This window comes from Pseudoliparis swirei, chromosome 6, assembly GCF_029220125.1.
Source record: "Pseudoliparis swirei isolate HS2019 ecotype Mariana Trench chromosome 6, NWPU_hadal_v1, whole genome shotgun sequence".
Classification (NCBI taxonomy): Eukaryota; Metazoa; Chordata; class Actinopteri; order Perciformes; family Liparidae; genus Pseudoliparis; species Pseudoliparis swirei.
This window is the reverse complement of record NC_079393.1, coordinates 20,802,814-20,823,331: the sequence shown is the minus strand read 5'-3', so window position 1 is coordinate 20,823,331 and position 20,518 is coordinate 20,802,814. Positions and strand designations below refer to the sequence as shown.

General features: G+C 42.7%; 2 protein-coding genes across 3 annotated transcripts; one reads left to right on the top strand and one right to left on the bottom strand.

The window, feature by feature from the left end:
• The first annotated feature begins 2,874 nt into the window (after positions 1–2,874).
• On the top strand, positions 2,875–10,359 carry slc23a4 (solute carrier family 23 member 4). Of its 2 annotated transcripts, none has more exons than XM_056417631.1 (12): positions 2,875–3,176; positions 4,335–4,475; positions 4,912–5,069; positions 6,258–6,417; positions 7,051–7,226; positions 8,009–8,126; positions 8,220–8,376; positions 8,486–8,739; positions 8,887–9,051; positions 9,148–9,256; positions 9,355–9,450; positions 9,665–10,359. In XM_056417631.1, the coding sequence occupies exons 2-12, from the start codon at positions 4,383–4,385 to the stop codon at positions 9,916–9,918; spliced, it is 1,740 nt and encodes a 579-aa protein (XP_056273606.1). In that variant the 5' UTR covers positions 2,875–3,176; positions 4,335–4,382; the 3' UTR covers positions 9,919–10,359. The 2 variants fall into 2 exon arrangements, with proteins under 2 accessions (XP_056273606.1, XP_056273605.1); XM_056417630.1 differs by having other exon boundaries at positions 2,876–3,176; positions 7,045–7,226.
• A 52-nt stretch (positions 10,360–10,411) lies between these two features.
• On the bottom strand, positions 10,412–16,392 carry LOC130195878 (protein FAM180A-like). The gene is made up of 3 exons (XM_056417633.1): positions 16,157–16,392; positions 11,027–11,124; positions 10,412–10,916 (listed from the first exon to the last, which is right to left on the bottom strand). Exons 1-3 carry the CDS (start codon positions 16,233–16,235, stop codon positions 10,593–10,595), a joined length of 501 nt encoding a protein of 166 aa, XP_056273608.1. The 5' UTR covers positions 16,236–16,392; the 3' UTR covers positions 10,412–10,592.
• Positions 16,393–20,518: the final 4,126 nt, after the last annotated feature.

Genomic DNA, 20,518 nt, shown 5'->3' with positions numbered 1-20,518 from the left:
ATCCAGAGGTGTTGGCTAACTACAGACCGATCTCTAACCTCCCTTCCTCTCCAAGATCCTTGAGAAAGTGGTGCAAATCAGTTGTGCGACTTTCTACATCATAATAGTTTATTTGAGAAATTTCAATCAGGATTTAGAAAACACCACAGCACCGAGACAGCACTGGTGAAAATTACAAATGACCTCTTAATGGCAGCAGATAAAGGACTCCTCTCTGTCCTGGTCTTGTTAGACCTTAGTGCTGCATTCGACACCATTGACCATGACATCCTGTTACAGAGACTGGAGCAATCGATTGGCATTTCAGGCACGGCACTAATTTGGTTTAAATCCTATTTATCAGATCGATCTCAGTTTGTATTTGTCAACGATGACGCCTCGATAACCACCAACGTTAATCACGGAGTTCCACAAGGTTCTGTGCTTGGACCAATTTTATTTACTTTATACATGCTTCCTTTGGGCAATATTATCAGGAAACACTCCATAAACTTTCATTGTTATGCAGATGATACTCAACTATATTTATTATATTTATCGATAAAACCAGAGGAGAGCAACCAACTCGGTAAAATTCAAGCATGTCTTAAAGACATAAAAACATGGATGACCTGCAACTTCTTGATGTTAAACTCAGACAAAACCGAAGTAATTTTAATCGGCCCTGAGCACCTCAGAGATCAATTATCTGGTGATGTGGTTTCTGTAGACGGCATTGCCCTAGCATCCAACACCACTGTAAAGAATCTTGGCGTTATCTTTGATCGGGACTTGTCCTTTAACTCCCACGTAAAGCAAATCTCAAGGACTGCATTCTTTCATCTACGTAATATTTCAAAATTCAGGCACATCTTGTCTCAAAAAGATGCAGAAAAATTGGTTCACGGCGTTCGTTACTTGAGACTGGATTACTGCAACTCCTTATTATCAGGCTGCTCTAATAAGTCTCTTAGGTCCCTCAGTTGATCCAGAATGCTGCAGCTCGTGTTCTCACTAAAACTAAGAAAGAGATCACATCACTCCTGCACTAGCTGCCCTGCACTGGCTCCCAGTAAAATCAAGAATCACTTTTAAAATTCTTCTCTTAACGTACAAAGCCTTGATTGGTGATGCACCATCATATCTTAAGGAGCTTGTAGTACCATATTGCCCCACTAGAGAGCTACGCTCACTAAATGCGGGACTACTTGTAGTTCCTAGAGTCTTAAAAAGTAGAATGGGAGCCAGAGCCTTTAGTTATCAAGCTCCTCTTTTATGGAACCAGCTTCCAATTTCAGTCCGGGAGGCAGACACAGTCACCTCGTTTAAGAGTAGACTTAAGACCTTCCTCTTTGACAGAGCTTATAGTTAGGGCTGAATCAGGTTTGCCCTGGTCCGGCCCCTTGAGATGCTGCTATAGGCTTATAGCTGCCGGGGGACGTTTTACGATGCACTGTGTACCTATCTCCTCTTTTTCTCTCCTTAAGGATGAATTTTCATCTCTCAATCACACGTTACTAACTCTGCTTTCTCCCGGAGTCCTTTTGACTTCACGTCTCATGGGGTCATCGGACCCTATGAGACGGCATAGATCTATCTGCCTGATGGATCATCGAGGTCTGGGTCGTGGAATTCCTGCTCCTGACTACGCCACTGTCCTGTTGAGACTCCGCCCACTGTTGAGACTCCGCCCACTCCTCCTCCCCACCGCCATCTGCCTGATGGATCGTGGAGGTCTCCATCGTGGAATATGCCTACTATGAACTATTCATATACTCTGTCATATTCATTGAATGTATTTTAACTCTAAATCTGTCCTTCTGTACACATTACATCTATTGCATCTGTCCATCCTGGAGAGGGATCCTCCTCTGTTGCTCTCCTGCAGGTTTCTTCCCTTTTTTTCCCCCTGAAGGGTTATTTGGGAGTTTTTCCTGGTCCGATGTGAGGTTTTGGGGCAGGGATGTCTATGTGTACAGATTGTAAAGCACCCCGAGACAAATTTGTAATTTGTGAAATTGGGCTATACAAATAAACTGAATTGAATTGAATATACATGTAATACTAGAATGGGCACTCGGTAGAGCGCATACCTTCGCATATCACAAGATTGGGCATTGAATTATGAACATGTTGGCATTAGTTGCATGACAATTGGACACAAATGTATCGTGCTATGGTAAAAAAAAGATGTTGACCTTTCCATGACCTTGACCTTGAGCTTTGACCCGATTGATCCCAAAATTTAATCAAATGGTCCCCGGATAATAACCAATCATCGCACCAAATGTCATGCCATTCAAGAAGATTTGACCTGTTCATGACCTTTGACCTTGACCTTTGACCCGATTGATCCCAAAATCTAATCAACTGGTCCCCGGATAATAACCAATCATCCCACCAAATTCCATGCGATTCGGTTCAATACTTTTTGAGTTTTCAATGCGAAGATAATAAGTGAATCTTAAATAATTTTGGGAAAATAGAACTGTTTGGTTAATGAATAAATGAAGTTAACGTTGACTGAACATCAACCCATCGTCAGTGAGGGATTCGCACCATGTGACAACATGTGATCGACGTAAAGGGAGTTTTGCCTTCCATAAAACTTAAAACATGAAAAAATAAAACAAGGTAACTAAGCTATGCTTCGAAGACTGAGTTTACACTATTCACCACCTCCACATACATGTGCCTTTAAACAACAGAGTCAATGCAGGCTCTGCTCCTGAGCTCAAGAGGCCGAAACCCCCCTCTCAATAAATGAGATATCGTTATGCTCTTTGAGCTTCTATATAGGGTGTATTGGAGTGCGATTAGGAGTACATTTGAGGTTAACTAAGAAAGAGAAAACAAAGTGTTATCTCCTACCTACCAGATGCTGGTTGGTCAGCTGCTGTTGTAATTGGGTTCACATGAGCTGCTGGCGGGACTTATTTCAGTCAACAAGCGCGAGCCGCCTGAAGAATAAACTCTGCTCCTTCCTCCCGAAGTGCACACTCAACCCCGACTCCGACCTCCTGCTCTCCCCCCTTCTCCATCGGACTCCCCCGTGCTCTCTGGATGTGTTCCCTCCCCTCTCGCTGATGCTTTTACACTTTCCTGTGCTGTGTGCAGAAGATCCCCAGCTGAAGCGTTAGGCTGACATGGCTCCAGGGAAGGACAGCAATGGTCTGGACAACTAATACGCATTTGCAGTAAGTTTAATCTTTGCTCACTTTTTTTTTAAAATTTTTTTTTTTTAGGAGAACTATAATGTTATAATGTTATATATGTTCTTGTAAAGCTATTCCAGACAAATGTAGAGCTCAAAGAAAATGTGAAAATCCCATGATTTACTTTTAAAGTGTGTGAATGTGGACACTTAGGGCTGTAACTATAACATTTATTTAGGGATTAATTTCCTCTCTAACTGGGTAATAGTTGATCTTTTACAGCTACAGATTTTTTGAACAGTTAATAATTGACACACAATAGAATAGCTGGCAAAGTCGCGTCATGGCAACATTAATCTACATTCCTGCTCCTCCAAGTGACACGCTGGTTAGTCAGAGAAACTGACGGTTTGAGTCCGAATCTGAACTACAGGACTGTCTCAGAAAATTAGAATATTGTGATGAAGTTCTTTATTTTCTGTAATGCAATTAAAAAAACAAATGTCATGCATTCTGGATTCATTACAAATCAACTGAAATATTGCAAGCCTTTTATTCTGATTTATTGCTGATTATGGCTTACAGCTTAAGAAAACTCAAATATCCTATCTCTAAATATTAGAATATCATGAAAAAGTATACTAGTAGGGTATTAAACAAATCACTTGAATTGTCTAACTTGAAACACCTGCAAGGGTTTCCTGAGCCTTGACAAACACTCAGCTGTTATAAATCTTTTTTTTACTTGGTCTGAGGAAATATTAAAATTTTATGAGATAGGATTTTAGAGTTTTCTTAAGCTGTAAGCCATAATCAGCAATATTAAAAGAATAAAAGGCTTGCAATATTTCAGTTGATTTGTAATGAATCCAGAATGCATGACATTTTTGTTTTTTTAATTGCATTACAGAAAATAAAGAACTTTATCACAATATTCTAATTTTCTGAGACAGTCCTGTATATTCAAAAACAATGATACTTAGAACATTTTATTATTATTAATGAAGAGTCACAAGCTATCAGATATTTTATGAATTTCCCTTTCAAGTAATTGTCAGTTCTATGAGCGTCGCAATGCTACTGTGAGATGATACCTCACAACACAATTACAGCTTGACACGTTGCACAACAAGGAGCCGCAGCATCACATTATTTGTCCATTGTTGACCTTTTTCTGTTTCTCCGTCTGACTAATTGAAGCTTGAAAGCCGCTTTTGTGATCTACCTGACTCAAAACCTGAAGAAGAAATGGACTCATCCTCGCAGGGGGACAGCAACAAGCTGATATACTGCGTGACGGATGTGCCTCCCTGGTACCTGTGCATCATCCTCGGCATCCAGGTACGTGAGCGGAGATGTTTTAATTTAAAGCCTGTTGGACGATGTCATATTATTATGTAACAATACAAACACGACCACAGTGTCACACGCCCGTTTCCTTTATGCTTGATTAGACTTGTTCTTATTGACACATGCCTGATGTGACATTTGCTTCAGATACAGTTGAGATGGTAAAGTCAGGGAGGTTTTGTGTGTGTGATCAGACTTTCCTCTGAAGACCTGTCTTAGCTGTATATATTTCCTTTCTCTCTTTTACACTGTCTACCATTACCATTTTACAGCTTGGATCAAAGTAAATATGTAGTCAAGATTAGCTTGTGTTTGGATGATTATTACCCCCCAGCATATACAATATCTCATTCATTTCTCCTAATGTCCATCTGACGAGAACTAAATGTGTCCCTCGTTATCTTTCCCCCATCCTCTTCTCTCTCAGCACTGTCTGACGGCATTCGGGGGAATCATCGCCATCCCGTTGATCCTGTCTCAGGGGTTGTGTCTGCAGTACGACGGCCTCACACAGAGCCACCTCATCAGCACCATCTTCTTCGTCTCTGGTGTTTGCACTCTGCTGCAAGTTACCTTCGGCATCAGGTAAGGAAGTGAAGAAGAGGTAGATCAGTGAGCAGGGAGATGTTGATAGTCTGACCTCAGGATCTTATCCCCTGAGATAATCATCGTCCACTCTGAACTTGGACCGTAGTATGTTTCAATTCTTAAGCTATTTTTAGCTGTTATGAGGAAAGAATACGTTAAAGAAATACTTACGTATAGAGATAGCTACTGTTTTATAATACGTCTTACCTAATTGTTTGTCGCCACTGTATTTATATTTAGGTACCAAAACACCAAGAACTGACTGTATCGTACAAATATGAAGTGATACATTTTGATGCAATATGATGCAAAACAATACAAACAGACACCATATTATATAATTTAATAAATTCCCCAAAACAGAATACCCAAAAGAATAAACGCCGGAGTCAACGCTTCTCAATGTGCCGTATCCCGTGTGTGCAGAGAACACACACACGGAGAAATGACACGATCGCTGGTTTTAGTTTGGGAGCCCGACACACTTCAGCCACTTGTTGTTGCTCTGAACCGGTACGATGTGTGGGCAGAACGTTGTGTGAATATTGGTGTCGCAGTAGGATTAGGGGGAGGAATTTCAATCTCATTATGTTTGGAATCTACAGCTATTGCTAAATCGGCATTCCCGTGGCGCTGCACCACGGCTGCTTTCTTGTCTCCAGCCTAATACCTGGAGGTCAGGGTGGAGGAAAACAGCCCACTGGTACAGAGGAGCTCAAATGAAAAAAACAAACACTATTTATGTTTGTCCCTTTGGATGAAAACATTGTAAACTCCCATCAAAAGATGTGTCTCAAACATTACCATGACCTCTCCATGTTTGCCATAGAAGACGATTCTGACTTCCTGTGGGACATGTTGACTCTGTTGTCTATTGTTTACAGTAATTTGAGCAGCATATTGAGGATTATGGCACAGCCGATGACTTTAACCCGGTTAACAGCAGGCAGCCCGGCTCGAGAGCACATGATTTAAATCAAGCATATTACCATGAGGGTACGCCAGAGAGAGGCTCTCGGTGTGGACTTGAGTTGGACTTCTTGAGTTACGACCCGTTACTCCTTCTTGCGCAACATCTGACGTGACATCAAATGTAACCCGTCTATAAATCCTCAAATCCTGATTTCAAATCTCTCCGCCTCACTTCTCTTAATGGCCCTCCTGATATCTCTTTGACATTCCCAGACTTCCCATTCTCCAAGGTGGTACCTTCACATTGCTGGCTCCTTCCATGGCGATGCTGTCCATGCCAGAGTGGAAGTGTCCCGCTTGGACCCAAAATGCCAGCCTTGTCGACACGTCCTCCACAGACTTCACCGAGGTGTGGCAGAGTCGGATGAGAGCGGTGAGAAAAAAAACATCTGAATCTTTCTAACAACGACTCACAGCGTAACGTTTCTCTTAATGCTATTTTGTTCACATGTAAAATGGCCACAGGCCTATTTTTAACCTGTGAACCACAGATTATTAAGTGTTAAAGCCATAAAATAATATGATAAAACATTTTTGTATAAGGTGAAATGTATCTAGCTGCACAGCAATCTCCTCCTTCTTCTTCTTCTGATATTTTAGAAGTGGAAGCAAACTTATAGCTTATTGCGTCTGCATTGTGTTCAGTGGGAAAGGTGCTTTGACCTTCTGTTGACCTCTCTACCGTCACACCTGTGTTACACATTTTGACTTTTATTGTGAACCATTCACTAATGTACTCCAACAGTTAATACATTGTGTTTTCCATTTGTTCTAACCTTTGTACACAAATAATAGTGTTCCTTTACATATATTTATATATTCCTGTCATATAAATGGGATGTTGAGTGTAACAGTCCCATTGGTCGTAGCAGCTATTCAACCCAAGGTGTCATCTGCATAACAGAAATATGACAACGGTAATAGCTACGAAGCTCTTTCCTGGTATACCTTTGTAATTATTAATGCCACCTTTTGATGTCGTCTTATTGTCTTTCCTCAGCTGCAGGGGTCCATTATGGTGGGCTCACTCTTCCAGGTGTTCGTTGGGTTCTCCGGCCTCATCGGCCTCTTCATGCGCTTCATTGGACCTCTCACCATCGCTCCCACCATCTCTCTCATTGGACTGTCCCTGTTTGACTCAGCTGGAACCAATGCTGGAAACCACTGGGGCATCTCCAGCATGTGGGTACAATCCACAAACAGTATCATTTCAGAGTTTGGGATTATTCTGATACAAAGTTGTTTTTTTTCCAATTTCAAGTCTGCCATTGTATTATTTTTTCTGATTTTGAGATCATGTTCTGAATTTATGTCGCACATAACCCAAACCTCGTCGGTTTAGTAAAATGTAGCCATCGCTCAATGGAGAGCTTTCTGAGAAGAAGTTAATGCAAATTGAATTCAATTAAATTCAGTCTATTTTGTATAGCCCATTCTCACAAATTACAAATTTGCCTCAAGGGGCTTTACAATCCGTACACATACAACATCCCTGACCTTTGACCTCACATCGGATCAGGAAAAACTCCCAAGAAATAGAAAGAAACCTCTCCAGGATGGACAGATGAATAGATGTCATGTGACCAGAAGGACAGATTAGAGTTAAAACACAGAGTTGGTAGTAGTCATGGACCACGATCCATACCTCCATGATCCAACAGGCAGATGGAGGTAGAATGCATTTAAATAGGTTATGTTAAATCTGACTAAATACATTATTTATTTTAGTTTTTAAATAATAATACACTTGAACTGTGTTTAAAGCATTGAGTCTCTTGGGAGTGAAGTATTAAAAAGTTTCTTGCCAAAGAACCTGTTAGTTCCTCTACTTTGCTAGATTTTGGTGAGAACTAGATCTAGCAACACAGTCGTGCAGTCCTATTTAACACACACACACACACACACATATATATATATATATATATATATGTAGAAATGAATGTCTCTGTCCCTGTCTCACACAGAACCACAGCACTGATCATCCTGTTCTCGCAGTACCTCCGTCACATCCCTGTGCCCTTTCCGACGTTCAAGGAGAAAAAGCTGCACATCTCCCGTGTCTACATCTTTCAGATTCTCCCTGTATGTATCATCAAACAAGTTCATTGAGATGTACTAATACATTATTCATTTAATCTTGAGACTTTATTCAGTTTTTTCTCTCTGTGTCCTCAGGTTCTGCTTGGAATCACTTTGTCTTGGCTCGTTTGCTACATGTTGACGATCTACAACGTATTTCCTACTGATCCCGACCAGTATGGCTACCTGGCCCGGACTGACCTGAAGGGAGATGTTGTGAGCCAAGCTCCCTGGTTCAGGTTTCCGTACCCAGGTAAAAGACCGACAAGCTACCACCTGAAGGGACCTTTTTCCTGAATGAAAAAGTGAAGATACAAAGAAGGGTTTGCAGGTTGTTGACGCTCTTGTGTTTGAATCCTTAGGTCAGTGGGGGATGCCGACTGTGAGCCTGGCAGGGGTGGTTGGCATCATGGCTGGTGTGATTTCCTCCATGATAGAGTCTGTAGGAGACTACCACGCTTGTGCCAGGCTGTCTGGAGCTCCGCCTCCCCCGAAACACGCCATCAACAGGGGGATTGGCATCGAGGGACTGGGCTGCCTGCTGGCTGGAGCCTGCGGGACAGGAAACGGCACCACGTCGTACAGCGAGAATGTCGGAGCCCTCGGTATAACCAAGGTAACACCAGAGCTTATATCTGGAAGGTATTCTCTCGAACTGACACATCTATGCATCCCCGTTTTTGTTTCTTTTCCCGGTTTATTGATGTTGTTTAAATGCAGGCAGTTTCACAAGAAGCCTTTTGTCTTTCTGCTCTTTTCACAGGTTGGCAGTCGCATGGTGATTGTGGCCAGCGGGGTCTTGATGGTTGCCATGGGTGTGTTTGGTAAAGTTGGGGCCATATTCACCACCATCCCATCCCCCGTGGTTGGAGGGATGTTCTTGGTTATGTTTGGCATCATCTCTGCAGCAGGAGTTTCTAACCTCCAGGTACACACTCTCAAACATGCAATGCTCTTTTCACATTGACCTAAATGTTGGTGAAAACCTTTTTTTTGTTCCTACTTTTATTTCTCACATTCTCAGTATGCTGATATGAATTCTTCTCGAAACATCTTCATTTTTGGCTTCTCCATGTTCTCCGGTCTGGTCATTCCGAACTGGATATTTAAGAACCCCAGAGCTATTGTTACAGGTACATGAATTAAATGTCACTATATAATCTGTAATTTTCAGACAAAACATCCTATTTCTACTTGATTACTTTAAATACTGTCATCGTGTTGTGTTCAGGTGTCATTGAGCTCGACCATGTGCTGCAGGTACTTCTGACAACCAGCATGTTTGTCGGAGGTTTCTTTGGTTTCATACTGGACAATACAATTCCAGGTATTTTTTTTACATTGAAGTATTATTATTCTACCGTTTAAGTAATCCAAATCGTCATCTCAATTAAGTCACTATATTGTCGTCATATTAACGGCAACATATGATTGTACAAATATGTGATATGCAATCCGAGCAATCCAGCACAAATGTCAGACGAAGAGTCTCCAGTCGACCGTACTGGTATGGTTTAACACTTTTCACACGTGTCTAACAGGATCGAAGCACGAACGAGGCATCCTGGCGTGGAACAAAGCTCACGAGGACGACTCCAGCAACACACTGGAGAGCGGAGAGGTCTACAACCTTCCCTTTGGCATCAGCTCTTACTTGTCTTCTTCCTCCTGGCTCCGGTACTTGCCTTTCTGCCCACCTGGGGAGCCCCGCCCCCTGGACTCTAATGGCCTGGAGTCGAACCAGCAACTTGGACATCCAGGGCCTTCACAGATCATAACTGGAGTTGCTCTGTGAGTTGTTTACTCACTTCAGCAAAGACATACAGCAGCGGCAGCTCAGTGTGGACTCCTTTTCATTTGTTAAGCACACTGTACTGTCCCGACACCGTGTGACCTATTGGAGAGACATTCCTCACACGACTGATTCATATATCGCTTTCCTTTAGGGAGGTCCGTAAACACCGGATTATTATGAATTATTATAAACCATAATAGATGAATATGGTATATTTTTTTATACATATTCATCAAGGATACCACTTGAGGAAAACTACTTATTTAGTTTGCTTGATGGTTTTTTAGATGTATTTGGTCTCATCAGTTTTAAAATGTGATCACAACCAGTTGTTAGTGACAAAAAGACTGAAAAGACATTTGAATGTAAGTAGATCTATTATGTTTCATGTTTTGTTGTTGTTGTTGCATTCAGCATATAAATCTGACAGAGTTACATGTCCATGCAGTGCCTCATGCTTGAATTAACTTCGCTGCGACAGTAAATAATGTAATACATGTGTCATTATCATTTAATGCACTTTACTTTACAACAGTGTGTTATAGGTGATGACAGTATTAATCTCCCAGGCTCTTTACAGCCTGCTATTGTTTCCTCAATGCACCAACCGAGACCACCCACTTATCGTAACGGATCTTTTTCACATGAGTATATTAAACAACGACATCAGGATTTCACTCGGTCAGATCCTGCTTGATGAACTTGTACAAGCTGACAAAAGAGTCGGCCCACATGCTTCGTTGGTGTTCGGTGGAAGAATTGACCATCCCCTGGGCGGTGTACACCAAGGTCAACAGGGTGCGCTCAAAATCCTCCTGATGCAGGTGTCCGGTGTGGTGTGAAAGGCCAGCGATGAGCCTGAACACGTCGGACAGCTTCTTGGGAACGACCTCCTCACAGATGAGCTCCAGGTTTCTTGTCTTGCGGAGGGACGCCAGCTCGGCATCTTGCACTGAAAACTCTCCACTTGCCTCAAAGTGTATGCCAGTCAGCAGGATCTAAATGATGCAAAGAAGAAGAAGAAGAAGAAGAAGAAGAAGAACTGCTCAGTGTTCATTGAGGTTTATTAGCACTTTTTTACACTCATTTATCGATGGATGTGTCTCACCTCAAACAATAGATGGACGTCAGCGATGGAGTGGTGGAAGGTGGGCCTCACCACACTTCTCGCCCCTCTTTTCATTTTGCTTCCAGATGGGAACAGAGCTGGTGTGTGAAGAGTGGTACACAGTGAGAATGAGGGCTGGTTAGAGAAGCAGACTTTTCCTTTCACGTGTTTGTCGAGTAATTTACTGCCGTGGCTTCTTGAACCAGTTAAGCTGGAAATCCTTGTGACAAGCAGTTTAAACAAACTCTGAACTGTCCGGGCACATGTGAGACCCAAGGTTCATCGGGCTCTCACCAGGACATGCTGCAGTTAATCTATGATATGCATTTCAAACGCTGCGATCTCTGACCCTACAGATGACTTCTATCTGCAGGCAATGGGACGTGACCTCCGACTTCAAAGGCAGCGGAGGAATGAGAGGCGGTGTAACGAGGGTCGTGCAACGGGGTCCAGATGATTTGAGCATGCAGTGTATGCGGGATTAGTATTTCAGGCTCATTTTCACAGCCTTGGGAAAGATGGGTGTCAACCGCAACACATCCTATGAGGTCTAGGAAAGCTCACAAGTGAAATGATTTCATCTAGTTGATGATTGGAGCATGAGGAAGTATAAACAATACGCATTTTCCCAGACATTCACAGTCACATTACATGAAATACTCATAATTGTGCAGAAACACAGCTCAAACCTTTCTTTATACAGAGGTGCTTTGTGCTAGATGCTAAACATGACTTGTCCCAAATCTGGACTACACACAGATTCTTAGCAGGAAGCAAAACCGGACGCCACTTTTTGGGCTTATGCACTGGGCGAGCTATTTCCGGCATATCGACTTCCTGTAATGCACACATGAAAGGTAATAAGACATCCATGGTATTTACTCATGATTCGGATTTTTGGGGATTTTGCCTGAAGAAAATCGAGGGGATACAGAAAGTTTTCAGAAGGGGCAACATGAAAATCTGTAAGTCAGTTGACATTTTATACAAAGCCAGTCATTTGGAGTTATGGGGGAACCTGAATGTCTGTTTCATGGCAATCCGAGACAGAACGACATTGCTATTAAAAAAGATGATTGAAGGAAATAAATCCAGACGAGAGAGATTTAGACCCCAGTGTTCATTTAGTGTCCAGTATCATCCGTAGTAACTCAAACACACAAGTCTTTCATATTCAATGTTACAAGTATGCCACGCTAATTACTTGTCCTGTGACTTGTTGGGCCTGTAAGGCGAGGAGAAGGGCAAACCGAATGAGGGGACATGTAAGACAACATGTTTTCTTTATATAAGCAATAATCTGTTTAAAAACAAAAACAAAGTTAATAATCTTTATTTATTAAAACAACAACGACACAAATAAACATTTGATTGTGGCAAATGGTTTACACCGTTGTTTCGTAGGAGAGAGAGAGAGAGAGAGCTTTTGTCTGGAGTCTGGTCTGGAGTAAAGATGTTATATCTGATGCGGTGCCAGTGTGGGATCAAGAAGAGCTTTCTGGGAACACACCTGAAGGGACGGTTAACCCACTATTCAAAAGTACACATTGTTCCTCTTTCCTCTCGTGCTATTTATCAGTCCAGATTGTTTTGGTGAGAGCTGCCTATAGTTTGAGAGATATTGGCCGTAGAGATGTCGGCTTCTCTCCAGTGTATTGGGAGCATATGGATCATCGTGGAGCTCAAAGAGCCACATTGAAATGCTTTTGAGGAACTCAACAGCAGTGAGTGTCTCTTTCCAGAAGCCATGACCATGGTACCTAAGATAAAGCATGTTGGGAGCAGTTTCATGAAGGAACTATAGTTAAAACAACAGGGCAACTCACACCAACACTTTGATTGATAAATAGCACTACAGGTAAGAGGAAATCATTGTAATTTTGGGGTGAACCATCCCTTTAATAAATCTATTAACTATGTAAACCTCCCCGCCATTACTTGAATCATACAACTACAACACGTTAAGGATATTTTAAGAGACTTCTGCAGGATTTTCTTTTCCAGACTTCAACAGGATCAATTACTGGACTCATGTCAGTCATAACATCCAGAATAGATAATATCCAGTAATCTAAGCTCAATTAACCCAAAAGGGTTTACAGTATTTATCAGGATTTTCTTTTCCTTTTGGTGAGTCTACTAAATTAGAGGAATTATATATATTTATGTAAATGTATATTATATTACTTAGTCATCATATTTGCTTAACCTTGTATTAAAATGCATTACAGTATGTTGATAATTGGATGAGCCGGGCTGTAATCACACAGTATTGATTGATTCTGAGAGCCCATATTGTGTTGATGTAAGTGGTAAAAAGAATAATGAAGATCCCGGCCTCGTTGGGGTTGGATCCCACGGTGCATTAACAACGTAAGGTGCCCGGCAGCTTTAGCTTGCAGTGAGAGATCATTTTTGGGGGGGAACATTTAAACAAATTTAGATGTACCCAAAAATCACACATCAGTTAACTGCACACTGACATCACATGCTGCTTACCAACTGAGATGAAAGGCCAACTGTGAACTACTGGTGGTTCCAGTTTTTTATTCTTTTTTATGACGAAGAGCTTCTTGTTGCTGCTTGGATTCAATTGTTTCACCAGAAAATGCTTCACGGTCACCAGGAATGCATCATTGTGGCAGCTGTCCCCAATCTGGCCTCGGCTGCTGGCAGGTTGACAATCAGACAGCTGCTCTGACTGATTGGCAATGAGTCAGCAGCCTGCTGCTCATATAAAAAGGGCAGCAGAGCTAGAGGTAGGGAGGAGAGTGAGCAGAGGCGCAGGTTTGCGGTCTGCTGAGTGGTGTGTGTTGTATACAATAAATATGTCGTCTGACGGAACCTCGTCGCTGTTATCTGGTTATTCGTGGTGCTTCGGGGGGGAAACCCACGGGAGAAGGCTAGAAACCCGTCACAATCATCACTGGTGTAACTGTTCATGTCAGAGCTTTTACATTGGCAGATAAAACAAAGATAACTTATCTAATCACAAAAGGTCCAAACCTTTGAAATGAAAGCAATCGTCTGACCAGAGCTGGTCTGAATATCTCAGTGTGTTTTTCATTCCCTAGAGCAGGGCTATTCAACTTCAGTAGCAAGTGGGCCGAATAAGAAAATCACGGGGGGTGTGAGGGCCGCACAGAATATTGATCAAATAATGGCTAAAAATTAAAAACAGTAATGTATACTTCCACAGGTAAACAGTCACACACGAAAATGCGTCGGTATTGTGTGGCAAAAGTGTTGCGAACAAGCATCTCTATAAACATGTTTCAAAGTGTAAATATCCGCTCAAGGTAACCAGTTGTTTCAGATCCCTTCAACCAAACTGTTCCCATGAAAACATAAGAAATGTGACTTAATGGATCAATATAATAATATACACTTTTACGAATCCCCAAGGGGAAATTAGTTCTCTGCATTTAACCCCTCCTTAGTTATTAAGAAGCAGTGGGCTGCGGTGAAGCGCCCGGGAAGCAACTGGGGGTTCAGTGCCTTGCTCAAGGACACTTCAACTTGCAACTAATGGGGAGAGCGGGGATCGAACGGCCCTCTTACCCCACTGAGCTACAGCCACCAATATATAAATGACTTGGGATGAATCTAATATCTGGTGTCGCAGCGCACAGACTGCATGTCTTTGAGTGCAGACTCCTTTTGCGTGAAAGGGATCGAAACCAGGTCGGGCGATCTTTTTATTTTTTCGAAAATGTATTTATTCCTACGTGGCTGTGATGCACTGCTCACTTATACAATCGTAATCGCCCAAATGGATATGAACGGTGGCTTGAAGATCTCCAGCAATATGTTTGTGAATGTGTGACGAATCTGGTGAGCGAGACAGAGCCCCGCTGCAGATGTGAAGAGAACACAACGCACGCACGCGCAGGGAAACCAGTAGGTTTGAAAACCAGTAGGGGTGGAACAACGGCAACCAACACGGATGCGTAACATAAAGATGTAACCATACAGGTTTGGTTGAGGCAACAGTGAAACTCAATGGCTCTGGGTTAGATGTCTCAATGTATAAAAGAGGCGTGTCCGTCAGTTTTATTTTTTCTTACCAAGCTATACTGATTTGCAGGCAGTCTTGCGGCGGGCCATAGTTAAACTCAAACGGGCCGTATCCGGCCCGCGGGCCGCTAGTTGAATAGGCCTGCCCTAGAGGATATGAGTTTCCTCTCGTCACTCTTGGTCCCTCCCATTGTTTTGCCCTTAGAAACAGGTCCAGATGTCGGATCCTAGTCGCTTGATGAGCATCAAAGGGAAATTTGCCGTCACTATAAAGACACAGTATTGGTGTTTATTTTCCATTGCATTATCCAAACTGCTTCTCTTGTTCTCACTAAAGTCGACCCCAGCTGTCATTGGCTTCACCTGGACAGGTCGAGAGGTCATCACAAGGCACACATAGAGACAGACAACCAGTCACGCTCACATTCACACCTACGGGAGAATTAGAGCCTCAAGTTACCCGAACTGCATGTCTTCGGACTGTGGGAGGAAGCTGGAGAACCCGGAGGGAACCCCCCCTGAGACGGGGAGAACGTGCAGAAGGACCGCAGAAAGTCCAGGAACTGAATCCGGGCCCAGCTTTGCTGTGAGTTGGCAGTGATAGCCGCTACGCCACCGTGCAGCCCTCAATGTCTATTTTGTTCAATTATATTTAAATGTGTAACTCTTAGTCGGAGAAGGAGAAGGAGGAGTTGTTCCTCAAGACAAAGCAGGCTTCATGGAGGAGGGTTGCTTTAACTCTGCTCAGATCAACAGGACTCAAGTCCAATACACATAAGGAGGTCATTCCTGTTACAACACCATGCTTGGACAATATGTTGTATTGATGTATTTTAGTTGTAAGTAGGAGTTTGGCAAGAACATGAAAAGATGAGGATTACTCTATTTATGGTTTAACATTCCACCAAAAACAAGGAACACTACAGTCACGTGTTCAATCACGGCTCCATCAAATAGGAAGGGTTTTAGAAATAGAAATATATGGAAAGATCAAGCATCCTAAAATTCAATAGCATTGCTGCTAAATATATAGATGCTCTCTTGTAACATGTAGAAACAAGAACCCTGTTGCAATGAAACCAATAAAACACTGAGCTTCAGTTCAGGTCTTACCTTGAGTGCCATATTGCGTGACACCTGCTCTGATGCAGAAGTAGAAAAGACCGACGACGGCCATCCTCCAGGGCAGCATGGCGGCCGGATCACTGGCTCGACGTGAGTTGTATGGAACTGGAACTGGACGGCAGCCTCAACTTCTCCATCCACCGAGTTTCTGCCTGCTAGCAACCACTCCTCTCACTTTTCTACCCTTCTCTCGTACACCTTCTTCATCTCTGCTGCTCGCTCACTCCGTCTGACCTCAGGGCTCGTTTCTCTCCCCCGCCCTTCAACATCTGATGTCTCTCTCTCTCAGTCTTTCTCTCTCTCTCTCTGCCCCTCAAAAGCTGACTCTGTTTTAATGCTTTCAGCTGGTTGTCATCAGGTTTAAAGTTCTCTCCCGTCACCATATACACGTCTGTGTTTATGACACTTTATTGTCCATCAGCATTTTCATATTTGGTGGTAACTTTTCTCTTTGTGTTTATTTGTCTACGACTCATTGTCTCTGAAACGTTTCCCTCTTTATCGTCTGAATACTTCATTCAGGACTCACTTTATGCGTTCCTATGCTTCAAAGCTTAAACTCGACTCCTTTTCTTTAATGCAACTCATCAGTTCTACGCAAACTTATGGAAACCATTGAATACACGGGTCATTATTCTCTGCCTCCGTGGAGCAGTTGTTAACAGGCGGTTCTGCCTTGGAAGAAGCTGATATTGTGTGTCCGTCGAACGCAAAAACAATGTGGGAGCACAAAGTTTTGATTCAACTTGGCTTCTATTTGTGGGCGGAAAAAACTGATTGTGTGAGTGAGCGTATGTTCCGCTGTGTTTGTGGACCTATCAGGTCCAACGTTAGTTTTTCCCAACAGATCGGACCCTCGGGGGCTTGGAGCCGACGTGACGGCAACCAGCTCAGTTTATGTTCTCCAGGAGGACGAATGTGGAAAAGTTACACTCCTCCGTGATTCATTCTGATGACACAATGGACACACCCCGAGAACTGGGCAGAGACCACATGCAGAACCCACAAAGGAGACTTTGTTCTCTGCTTGGCTTGAGCAACAGCTACCAGAGGTGCAGCCATTAAACATCACTTTTATTTGCTTTAACACTATTTTAACAACAATTTATTTCATTCGGGCACACAGGCTGAGGCCAACATGTCAGCACACGGCACACGGACACATGCAGAGGTCACGTCCACACACCTGGCCGTCAGGACCTCGCATGGCAGTCGCGATTGGACAAAGCTGTGCCTCGAGGCGAAGACGTCGCCGTCGTGCTGCTGCTGCAGAGGAATGCAGACACGCTGAACGGGGCAAGAGACCCATATCCTCTGGGAATCCCCCAAGAACAACAGCTGAATCACTTTGTAGTGTAGTTGTGGTCAGCTGCGGAGGTGTGTGGGGGAGTGGCTTGGGGACAGGTGCCGGAAATGGGCCCCAGATGTGGAGGATCTGGTTGATTGGCCATCAGGGATATAAGCTGGAGGGGAGTTGGAGGGAGAGGGTGGAGAGCAGAGACACACTCTGGGTGCTGCAAAGAATACATATATTACCAAATAGCCCTCTGGTTGCTTATCCTTTCGTGCTTAGCGGGGAAACCTACTGGTGACAGCCTGGAACCTGTTACACTGGAGCCCAACGTGGGGCCCCCTGGATTTAAGAAGCAGATGGAAGGAGAGGAGCAACACTCGAACAGGCCAGTTCATCGGGTTGGGGCCGATGCTGGGTTGGGTTGCAGCGATGCAGCGGGACCAGGCGGAGGCTAAACGACAGGTCCTGGAGGCAGACCTACGCCCTACGAGCAGCTGTGGCCGACCCCTGTTCCACGTGTCCCGTCAGCTGGCTCCAGCTCCCTGATCCCCTTTGCCATCCCGGCCGACCCCAGAGCCCCCTCCTCTCCCCTTAGGAGGAGGGGTCTCTGGGGTCGGCCGGGGGGGGGGGGGGGGGAGCTGGAGCCAGCCGGGAGTGGCTTGGGGACAGGTGCCGGCAATGGGCCTAATTGGCCCCAGATGTGGAGGATCTGGTTGATTGGCCCTCAGCTATATAAGCTGGAGGGGAGATGGAGGGAGAGGTAATAACAGCTAGTAATAACAGTCGTCCTAATAATAATTAGGACGACTGTACTTTACCAATACTACTCCTTGTGATCAGTATTCACACTGATGGTTTCATCTTCTTTACTCATCTATTCTCTTCCGTCAGTCAACCAAATATACCAAATTCCAGTCAAACCTGTCATGTATCATAAATCTATCACACTAACGTGTTCTGAACGAAAGCACTCAGAGAGCCTGACCTTTATTCTGATGAGTATATAGACAATATTTGTTTAAATGTTTTTAACACATTATTTATTATATGTAAATACATTTTAATCTGGGTCTGAATCAGTGAGATGCTCTTTGGCCATCTATATATATATATGTATGTGTATATATATGTTTGTGTGTATATATATATATATATGTGTGTGTATGTATATTGCAATAATATTATATGCATTTAAATTCAATGCATGAGGAGTAAGTCAACACCCGGGCACCTCCAGAAAAGGACCAAGTCCAACTCCTTCTCCAGGAGCCAGAGCTGTGATTGGAGGTTTTTGGTTTGTTTGAACGCTCTTAGTCTGGACTCATGGTTTCCATCTTCTTTACTGACTGGTCGGTAGGATGCACTGAGTGGGCCGGTCTGACTCCTTCCGCCAGTCCGCCCCTTCATCCCTTTGTTTTTGATGATACAGCTGGTCTATTCCAGACTATTTTTTTTTGCCACCATCCCATAAAACCATCAACATGTTCTAAATGATATCCTTTTACTTTGTTATTTCATCGGTAGTATGTTTTTCTTTATAAAAACACACAATTCCAATGATAAGGAAATACATATTTTTCTTTTTATTGATAACAAACAAATGTTAGTTTTACTTTTAATGATGTATTATTAGAAATATAAACATCATAATTAATGACTATGAAAGGCATACATGCCCATGTCCTGGTCGCAAATTTTACTGAATATTATTAGATATCGATCGTCAGTATAACTTTATGTCACACTGTAATGGATATCGTTATACAGTTGAAATAATCGGTTTATATAATCTGTGGTTTCCATGCGTGCCAAACCGCGAGGCGGGCTGCAGTGTTACACCACTCTACAGTATATACATCTCACACTATAATACATAATTAATTCAGGCATAGAGCCAAAAAATACATCAGAGTTTATGTAACAGAATATATTTACGAATATTCTCATGACAATTATATTCTGAAAAACACACAATGGGGTTTTAAAATGTAAACATATGACAAATAAAAGGCATCTCCTAACATGTGTAACAGCCATACTCATCCACTGGATGGCAGCATTGATCTGCTTTACATTCGTATACGGTGGCCTGTCTCACAGTGATGGACCACAACCCGATATGAAAATGAATTAGTGATAAATCAGGCATATAAAAAGACATAGAAAATATACACTACCGTTCAAAAGTTTGGGGTCATCCAGACAATTTTGTGTCTTCCATGAAAACTCACTTTTATTCATCAAATAAATTGAAAATTGAATAGAAAATATAGTCAAGACATTGACAAGGTTAGAAATAATGATTAATATTTGAAGTATTAATTTTGTTCTTCAAACTTCAAGCTCAAAGGAAGGCCAGTTGTATATCTTATATCACCAGCATAACTGTTTTCAGCTGTGCTAACATAATTGCACAAGGGTTTTCTAATCAGATATTAGTCTTCTAAGGCGATTAGCAAACACAATGTACCGTTAGAACACTGGAGTGATAGTTGATGGAAATGGGACTCTATACACCTATGGAGATATTTCATTAGAAACCAGACGTTTCCACCTAGAATAGTCATTTATCACATTAACAATGTATAGTGTGTATTTTTGATTAATGTTATCTTTATTGAAAAAACAGTGCTTTTCTTTGAAAAATAAAGACATTTCTAAGTGACCCCAAACTTTTGAACGGTAGTGTACATATTGAAAGATATCCGGCGAACGCATAGAACAGTGGATCTCAGTTAAATCCAGATGAAAGTAGATCTTATGTACAGATTTCATAGACGGCATGTTAGATTTATGGGCTAAAGTCTCTCTTAACTGAGGAAAGACATTTGATATGAAACTATTGTAGAACTTTTATATCAACACATCTGCATGTCCTCTTCTCGAGTTTGGGGGTATTGCATGCAGCATCCACAGACCCTGAGCAGTTCCCAGCCTGGTACTGCAGACATCGGAGTCTTCCCAGACCATCTGTCATCACTATGGACTTGTATTGTGTTCTGCGGTCCTCAGGCCAACCCAGTTTATGATCCGTTCAGCCACCCTCCTGCTTTTGG